We start from the raw sequence: 10000 nt of genomic DNA on the forward strand, positions 1-10000 counted from the left end.
GCAGTGGAGGGCCGCCTGGATGACAAACGCTCCTTCCGCCGCTGCTTCTCCCTCCCACAAAACACAGACATGGACGCCATCACCTCTGTAATGTCTGCCGATGGTATCCTCACCATCACGGCTCCTCAGAAGGTAATTTTCTATGTCGTTATTTTGTCTTCATGTAAATTGATTCTGACCAGTCTTGATATAAAACATATATATATATATATATATATATATATATATATATATATATATATATATATATATATATATATATATATATATATATATATATACATATATATATTCTAAAAGTTTCTAATATTTGATAACTATGCATGAATGTAACGCTTCTTTAAATTTCTTAGGGTTATCAGATGAAACAAGGGGCTCAAACACTGCCCGTCCAGGTGACATCAGACGGCAGCACCAATGCTACAGAGAGTTCCGCGACTACCGCACAGACTACAGTAACCTCCTCTACTACTGGCGTCAAACAGGAGTCACAGGAAAGCGAAGCACACAAGGTTGCAGAACAGACTCTCCAACCAGATGCTACTAAGGGTTCATCAGAAGTTTCAGAGGAAACCCAGCAGTCTTCACAAGTATTCATTTCATCCCAGACAGAATCAAGTACAGCGTCCAGCGCGACCCAGTCCAGTGACGGTGCCATTGCCGGTAAAGAGAAGGTTACAGAGGAAGGAAGTCAAAACAAGACCATTGCAACACAAACCAGCTGTAATGAGCAAAGTAAGCGCGAAGAGCAGCAGCGTGACACGCGGGGCGGCAGGAGGTCAGCTTTACCCATCACAAAGCGAGGCCAATTTTTCAACGATTCCTACTTTGAGGATACGTGGAAGTACTATCAGGACGCCGTGAGAGATGTTCTGGCAAAGTGGGACGATAGTTCGGCGGCTGCCGCAGATGACATGACCTGCTACAGGAGACTTCGTTCTCGCGACATGAGGGATGAAAACCAAGCCATCACATCTGCTGAGGACTCCTCCAGCTATAAGGTGAGTGGACATAATGAACTAATCAAATGAGTATCTTGTTAGTTAGTCAACAGTGACCATTTGCTTTCATCGTTGATATTTATTTGTTTCTCTCCCATTTCAGTTTGTGCTGGACGTCCACGACTTTGTGGAGGGAGGAGACATCTCAGTTAATGTTATGGATGAGACTGAGCTGGTGGTGGAGGGACAAGTGGAGAGGGATACAGGAGACTCCAAGTCTTCAGATCACTTCCTGCGACGATTCGTCTTGCCTAAGGACTCCCAACTTGACAACATCTCTTCTGTAATGTCCTCTGATGGCGTCCTGACGGTCATTGTTCCCAAACAGGTAAAAATTAAGAATCAACACTTAGACTTGTCGTAAAGCAATGTTCATTCGAGAATATGCACTCAAGATAACTTTTCTTTGTTCATGTTGATGGGAGAAAGTCCAAGAGCAAAATAAGTCTGCTCATGCCATTACCAAAGAAGGAGTAGAAGAACCAAGAGAAATGTTAATTTATTTTCTGAGACGTCTTGATATTTTTTATCTGCAGAGGTCTGTGCAGCAAGTGAGTGATAGCAGCGAAGCAGCGGAGAAAGGCTTGCAACAATCAGCTCTTCAAATGCAAAAACTCTCTGAAAGATGTTCTGAAATCTCTTCCAAAGCCAGCGTTGCAGCTGCTTCTTCTTCAGATCAGGCAAGCACCGAGCAAACAGTCACTACTTCTTTAATCTATATTAGGCCCTACCTGCACTACATGCCAACTATTGTAGCTGCTGAAAGTGTCCATAACCATCCATATCTCCGATGTATAAACAGTACTAAATGTATTTGTTTTTTGTTTCTGACAGGATATTGTTATTCCGGTCCAAGTGGAAAGTTCAGCTGACTCCAGCAAGATAGAACAAGGAATTTCAGTAGAAAAGAGAGTAAACTTCAATGAAGATGATGACCACGATAAAATGGCTTCAAACAAAGAGTGTGCCTCCAAGGATAACAACGAGGTGGACGCGGTGCATAGACGGCTACAAGAGGAAGGCGAGGAGGAGGATGACTCCAAGAGCGGAATGGCAGCTTTGCGCAGACTGTTGGAGGAAGATGAGACTTACATCAAGCATAAGAACAAGTCCATACCGATAGATGAAAAAGGAGTTTTCTTCAATAATAGAGACTTCAGTGGCTGGCAGCAATGTTTCCTGTCTGCAGTGAAGGATTTGCTGAATAAATTCAATGAACCATCTTCTCCAGAAGGAGACCTCGCCGCCTACCGCAAACTCCGTCAACGAGATTTGAAACTGGAGAATCAGGCTGCTTATGTTGATGAAAATTTGCAGGCTCACACGGTAAGTACTCCTTGTAACATGATTTTCATGAGTTTATGTGTAACAGAATAACGCGATCAACAATCATCATTAATTTTTTTTTTAATCATTTTTCATAATTTGTAACTTTACTTCAACACCAACAGATTGTTCTTGACGTCTACGACTTTCTGAGTGGTAAGGTAACAGCGGAAGTGAAGGATGGTCGCGAACTAATAGTGAGAGGCACCGCACAACGGCTGGAAGGCACGTCACTTATTACCCTGACTTTCGTGCGTCCGTTCCGATTGCCTGACAATGCCGACTTGAAAAACATCACTGCATTCCTTACTTCTGACGGAGTCCTACTCATCAACGTCCCGAGGCTGAAGGTGCCATATGAACTCCCAGATTTGGGTGGTGCAAGGGTTAGGGAACCCCGCCCAAGACTCAGTACTCCGTGCGACCCTTGCCGACGTCTGTCATCGGAGAGAAACCTCAGGGAGTCGTCCAGTGATCTTGATGGTGTCACATACCGCATCTCGCCTCATCGTAACCTGAAAGGCGAAGAGCATTCCTCTGGTGAACGCCAGTAAGAGGAGGAGCGGGTGCGGCTTGTCTGAGGCTATGAAGACCTGTCATTCTGGGATTGGGCCAACTATCATGGAATGTTACACTTGAATGCCACAGCCAAGCAACAACGGTGGCTGGCAGCTGCACCCTCCACCCTCACCCTCTCACCGACCCTGAATCTATCATCGATTGAAATCATAGTTTATATTATTATGTATTACGGTTTATAAGACATTTTTACTGTTTGCGATATAAATATATTTTCATACATAATCTGAAAAAGAGAAAAAAAAAAAAAATCGGTCGCGTTCCTGGAAGGCAGAAGGCATACACTGACAAGGTAAGGGAGCGAGTGACCTTCGTAAGCCCACCATGCATGTACTGTGTTATGTTGCAACAAGCATTGGCTATCACTGATGATAACACTTACAGTAGTCAGCCCACTGTTTGAAACATTATGGAAACGTCATGGCAGTGTTTTAACACTTCTTTGTCCACTCCCCTGCAGATGCCAGAGGCCAGGAAGGCAGCCCACCTGTCCTGGGCAACATTCCGGATAGCCACGCGGCGCCAGGCTCCACGCTCGCCGTCGCAGTGGTAAAACCACTCACGCTTAGCGACTTTACTTATTTCAGGATTAGTTTCATTAGTGGTGATAAGGGAGAGTCACGAACTTGTGACGAACTCCAGTGCTTTATAAACTGATCTTCATAATTATTATTTTTTATTATCATTATTATTATTACTATTATTATCATTGTTATTATTACTATTATTATTATTATTATTATTATTACTATTATTATTATTATTATCATTATTATTATTATCATTGTTGTTATTCTTATAGTTGTTATTAATCATCTATCGTCAGCATTCACGCATTTATTCATGTTAACTCTCCATGATTGCAATGTTTAAAAAAAATCAATTAATGTTTGAAAATATATAAGATAACATAAGATATCAGTATCAAAAGGAAACCGTACATATTGTATTGGGATAAATATAATACTAGACAATGGACGTTTCTTGTTTTGATTGCTCATCATACACCCATGACAACATACAGCAGAGGTCAGCGTAGGCTTACAAGAATATAACTATATATATATATATATATATATATATATATATATATATATATATATATATATATATATATATATATATATATAAATTAGTTTTGTCTAATGTTCATCACAGCCAGCAGCCACTGACTGCCACTGCTCCTCACCACCAAACTCTTTATACACAGCGGCCACCTTCAGAATAGCTATTGTGGGCCCTGCACTGATTAATACAACACTATAACTGTGGATTCATTGAAATTTATAGAGGATTAAGGTCGCTGAATTGCAAACTATCTTCTTGCGACTTAGAATTATATGTATATATATATATATATATATATATATATATATATATATATATATATATATATATATATATATATATATATATATATATATTGTTATGGAGCCATCCCTCTCCACCTTTGCCCTCGAGGTGCCATCGCAGCACTTACACAGCTACAACCACAGCAGGTAAGGAGGCTGTAACAATTTGACATTCCTTGGGTTAGATTCGGTGGTAGCAGGCTCATAGGTACGTGTCATACAGACCGTGGGATACACAGGAAGGTAAGGCAATGCAGACAGGGAGGTAGACAGGGCGAATAACAGGCACTGGTTCACTTACTCTGGGTCTTTATAAGTACATGCCTTATTTTGGAAATGAATGATGTCCATAGGCTACTTGTTAGGGTTATCAACAGATACGTACGTACGTTTCACCGTTTCGCTGCTGACAACTATAAAATAGTTTGTTGTAATGTTATTAACGTAGAGAGGTGGAAACACAGTGGTGTCATACGAGTGTGCACGCCAGAGCCCGTAATGTTCTGCTGCCATGCTGTCCACTCCAAACCGGACTTATGAGAAATGTAAGTAGGCTACACTGTTCATGTAAACTCCATATTGTACTCCGAAGAGTAAACCATACCATATGAATTCACCATGTCCTACCATCCTGCTTGTCAGATGAAGAAAAAAAGTTTTCTTTAGTGGGCATTAACGAATGCAGTGCTTACCAAGCTTGGTTCATCCTAGTTGTTTAGTCCCTCATGACGCCCTCTATAGCTCAGCTGCAGCACGTCTGTATTCCTCCATGGCCACGCCTTACCTGACCAGCATGCTTTATCACTTCTAGGTTCTTAGAAACACTTGTTTTAGTTAAAAGGGAATGTCAACGCAAAGAATGTAATAATTTTATTGATAAAGTAGTAATTAATAATTTAGTCATAAGATGCCACAGAAGAAACTAGTCAATATTATAATTCCTTTTTCAAAACATTGCTAACTAGTACATACATAATAATGTGAACAGTAATCATTACTGAAGTCAGAAGCAGATGTTTAAACAGTAACAGGCGTTATTACATAACTGCTTCCCACTGTCATGCCTACCACTGCATCAACTACATTTGTCAAAGGGATTAGAAATATGACTTGGAAAAGTCTGCATTATACATCTCGCTCTAGGGTTTGATAATTGACAAAGTACAAGGCGTAGCCGAATGTACAGTCTGGTTATAGCTAATATCACAGATACAAGAAGACTACTACGTACAATTTAAGAATCTACACTTTGTTCTTTGAGTTATACCCTCAAGGGTGTAGTTATTTGAAACATCAATGATTCGTAAGCGAAAGGAAGAGAGACAGTCTGCTTATGCGGATATCGGTCTATGTATATATCGAAGAATATATATAGTATATATATATATATATATATATATATATATATATATATATATATATATATATATATATATATATATATATATATATATATATATATATATATGGTCAATAATGAGCAATAAATGACCATTTACCTTTCTCTTTAGAGTGCTGTGGCACATCCCGAATGGACTAGATTAGCATTAAAAACGCCTTTATCATTTCATCTAAGCTTGATAAATGTTTTTAAATCATGGTTGCATTTCTTTTCGTACAGAAAAGACAACATCCAGCCAACAGATTCATGTGTGGTATTTAGTATTTGGTAGGTGACACAAGCTAAGAAAGAAAACTTTTACTTGAATTGCCATCAATTTCGAGTTTGAACAAACAACTGGATTTTCCATCTCTCTAATGGTCTGCGTCTATCCTCTGAGTCATTCATTTATTCAAAACATATAAAAAGTTTTTTTAAAAAAATATGGCATAAACTTTTTTAATTTTTAAGCTTCGCATGTTTTATCCATCCTTTTGTGCCTCTTACTCATCTGAAGTTTTCTCTCTGAGCGGTGTTACGGTGTGATGGGTGAGTTGCGGCTGCCGCAGCGGTACACGAGCACTGTTATTTCATTCATGTCAAACAGTGGCATTCCTCAGATCTCTGGTAAGCTATCACCCGTCATATTCCTATTATTCATGGTTTATTTTCTTAGTTTTCTTGTTCCATACATTCTTATACTTTCAATATTTTATCCATGCATTTCTCAGTATCATTTACGAGACGCCTAACAAAGCAGGAATCAAATGGTTCGCTCGGAGAACCCATAGAATGCTTCAGTCTGTGATTTCAGAATGACTAGGTTCTAGGCGAACTTTTTGTTGTTTATTGCTTACAAAAAAAAAAAAAAAAAAAAAAAAAACTCATTTCCTTCATCTATCCACTCGACACATTCCTCCAAATAATTATCTTCATCTTCTTACTTAGTGACTAAATTATCTCCCTCCCCTACGCCGAACATGACTTCACTAAAACTGCAGTACAAGTTCCATTTCTCTTCTCTTGCTAATACAGCTTGCGTAGAGTTAGGAGTTTGCTATACTGTATGTTGACATGTTCATTCATTGAGCATTTCCTTTGTGAAAGTCAGTGTACAAACTATACAGTCATCAAACTCCTATTCTGTAAAACTGTTGTAAATAATTTACTTTTGTAGATTTTGTTAGACGTGTGTCACACCTGGGGAGCGTACATGTATTTAGTCTATATACGTACAGCATTGTTGTTTACCCAGGCTCTGCGGCAGGTAAGTAACACTACCTAGCTTACTAACTCTTTCATATCTGATGCAAACCTTGTAACGCTTTCATCATCCCAGGAGCGTCGTTAAGATAGGTTGTGCCACACTCATTATACTTTCTTATTTTGTGCCCCACGTTTTCAGTTCTTTGGCATAATTTTGTAGGCTGGATGTCGGCTAATAATTAAATAAGCCTATTTATCAGACAATTCTTGAGCGAAACATTCCAAGAACGTTGGCAGCTGAAGCCACAGTCAGTAAATTTGATATAGGGTCGGATTAACCTCTTTGCGTACCTTTGGCATGATTAGGTGTAGTGACCCTACTACTTTTCAAAAGGTTATTCTTTTGGATGAGTGTGCGTGTTAATCGAATGGAGGATTGTTCAAGTGTGAGGCTTTACAGGCCAGAGCCTCGCTTGCTTTGTGGTTAATCCGTCCCTGTACAGCATATTGTTGCACTCAGTACACTACAAACATTTATATAGAAGGATTACTGGGCTGTAAGTAAGCTACTGAAAACCTTATTTTCTTATATGTATATCATTCCCCGTATGTTTAGTAATCTGCCTTTACCTCCCGTATGTTATGCATTACTTAATCTTTGTTCTCCCGGACGAAGATGAATGAAGCACGGATATTTATTACTTGTGATGGACTCGATTATTCAATTAATACTAACCGATGTAACACAAATGTAATCCACACATGGTCGCTGTCAACGCATTGACGCAGTGAGGACTGGCCTCATGTCATTGTATGGCCACGAGTGAACCGCGTCATTGATACCTAATGAGCTAAATCAACTAAAGCAAAAGTAACGTTATTTAAGGACCTGAAGTCCTAGTCAGAACACACACACACACACACACACACACACACACACACACACACACACACACACACACACACACACACACACACACACTATATATATATATATATATATATATATATATATATATATATATATATATATATATATATATATATATATATATATATATATATATATACACGATAATCTTACAATACTGCACAGAAAATACGTACAAAGATCTCTTACGAACCATACAGTTCGAGTCTAATGCTAAGCTTAAGATAAAAGTAATGTCATACGCAAGATTGTGTTTGTACTGCTACGAAAATAGAAATCATTTTCAAACACGTATATAGTACTTAAAGCGCACAATACAGCAGGATGGCTGCCACATAGATATTCGATGTTCTATTTGTTTATGAATCAGATAAAAAAAAAAAGTTGTCATGGATCAGTGCAAGGGAAGTGCACCAAAGGGTCCAGACATTACAGCTGCGGGCTGCTCTGCTTGCGAGACTCGCAGCAGTAAATGAACAGATAACAGAAGCTGAATTCAGAAAGTATAAAACTGATTAAATAAACCAATACAAGTGAGTAAGTACTGTATACCTGAAGGTGAGCAATAATGTTGTGTTGGTGTAAACACAATTAGCAGATACTGTACGTGCCTACATAGATTGTCAATGAAGTGGCCATTCAGATGAGATAATGATTTTGTCGTATTTTGAAGATGTTTCGGTAATATTTCTTGGAAAACGAACAGATAAGAGGAAAAAAAAAACCGTCACAAATTAATTTTTGGTATTCAAGATAAATTTTTCTAAATGAGATCTTCTTTATATCAAGTATAGAATATTTAAATAGAAAGATCCAACAGTGAGTTTGGTCTCTCTCTACATCGATAGGAAAAGACTGTCACTACCGGAAAATAGAACGCACTGTTCCAGCATCTGCATTGCCGTTATTATTAGTTGACTATACTTCTGTGAGAAAAAATTCTTATGGGACATTGAAATGAACTCCAGGAGACAGCCACTCCATGACCACCTACTATCTAATTGTTACCTTTAGAACCAATTTATACTTTGCCATATAATTACAGTCCTCTGGTGTTTCAACTTGTGGAACACTGTTAGATGAGCAGTGAAAGTTTTAACACGCAATTGTGGCGAACGATTTTGTTACACTGGAGATACTAGTAATATTAAATCCATGACTTGTAGACCAATCATTGTATGATTCAGTGGGAGGAGTAAACATACCGGTGAAGAAAAACAACATCTATAACTATCAATGATGAGAACAAAGGTACCAACAACATACCGGTGAAGAAAAACAACATCTATAACTATCAATGATGAGAACAAGGGTACCAACAACATACCGGTGAAGAAAAACAACATCCATAACAATCAGTGATGAGAACAAGGGTGTTGGTGGATACTGACATCAATAAGAGAATAACATGGATATCTGATGTAAAGGTATAACCAATTACCGTCAGGAGGGAGACATCTGAGGGGAAGACATCAGGCATCATGATACCGCTAGTTACGTCAGGAGAAACGACACCATAGTGCATAGTGATTAATTAAAGAAGATAAAACATTGACTTTATGTTGGGTAAAAAAGGATATCAGTGAACAGTCTCTAAAAGAGAGCTATTCAGATAAGACTGAAATATTTGTCATTGTGCTTTTTGTGGAACCGCCATCGGTAACTTACTGGAAGACCGGATCATGTTAAAGTTAAATCGTCGACATTTCCTGTAATTACACGGTGGTTTGATCAAAGATATGGAAGAAACTATTGGCAGACTATTGGTTCAGGTTGAATATAATGCAATGTGACCAGCTTGTCCAAGACACTACTAACTCACAGTGTTTGGGTCGAAAGGCTCTATTTCCGTGTCGCAGATGTAATGCCACTTCGTGTGCACGTAGAAAGGCCCCACCACACTGTTGTTACGCTGCTTATCATTAGGGTGGAAGGTCGCCACCTCCCAGAAATAAAGACCCTGAAAAATATATAAAAGCAAGAGTTAAAGTACAAACTAGAATATTTGAATATTTGCGATGTTTGTGTAGTGTACACAGCACTTAAATTTTCAAGATAAGTGCGCGGGAAAGGCTTGCTTCATGCCTGACTTATGCTTTCTTTCTTTAGTCATGAATAATAATTTTTCAGTCTTGATTTATCATTTATTTACTATCATGTTTTATGTGATCTAGGTTGTAACTGGAGAAACAGTGCCCATTACTCACTTTGATGAAGTACAGCT

The 10000-nt window shown here is 38.6% G+C and overlaps 2 protein-coding genes across 2 annotated transcripts in view; one reads left to right on the forward strand and one right to left on the reverse strand.

The window, feature by feature from the left end:
- Window positions 1-3884, forward strand: part of LOC123516836 — a 5555-nt gene extending 1671 nt beyond the window's left edge. Inside the window, exons 4-10 of the mRNA XM_045276535.1 lie at window positions 1-132; window positions 354-1001; window positions 1105-1329; window positions 1538-1681; window positions 1836-2327; window positions 2453-3198; window positions 3367-3884. The exon at window positions 1-132 is cut by the window's left edge and continues 69 nt beyond it. Coding sequence (XP_045132470.1) covers window positions 1-132; window positions 354-1001; window positions 1105-1329; window positions 1538-1681; window positions 1836-2327; window positions 2453-2881 — 2070 coding nt within the window. The 3' untranslated portion in view covers window positions 2882-3198; window positions 3367-3884. The remainder of the gene's footprint in view (window positions 133-353; window positions 1002-1104; window positions 1330-1537; window positions 1682-1835; window positions 2328-2452; window positions 3199-3366) is intronic.
- A 4037-nt stretch (window positions 3885-7921) lies between these two features.
- LOC123516837 (matrix metalloproteinase-21-like) overlaps window positions 7922-10000 on the reverse strand; it is a 13237-nt gene continuing 11158 nt past the window's right edge. The window contains exons 11-12 of the mRNA XM_045276536.1: window positions 9984-10000; window positions 7922-9736 (exon numbers count right to left, since the gene is read on the reverse strand). The exon at window positions 9984-10000 is cut by the window's right edge and continues 151 nt beyond it. Of these exons, the coding sequence (XP_045132471.1) occupies window positions 9590-9736; window positions 9984-10000 (164 nt within the window). The 3' untranslated portion in view covers window positions 7922-9589. The remainder of the gene's footprint in view (window positions 9737-9983) is intronic.

The sequence above is a fragment of the Portunus trituberculatus genome, chromosome 41 (genome assembly GCF_017591435.1).
Source record: "Portunus trituberculatus isolate SZX2019 chromosome 41, ASM1759143v1, whole genome shotgun sequence".
NCBI classification, from domain to species: domain Eukaryota; kingdom Metazoa; phylum Arthropoda; class Malacostraca; order Decapoda; family Portunidae; genus Portunus; species Portunus trituberculatus.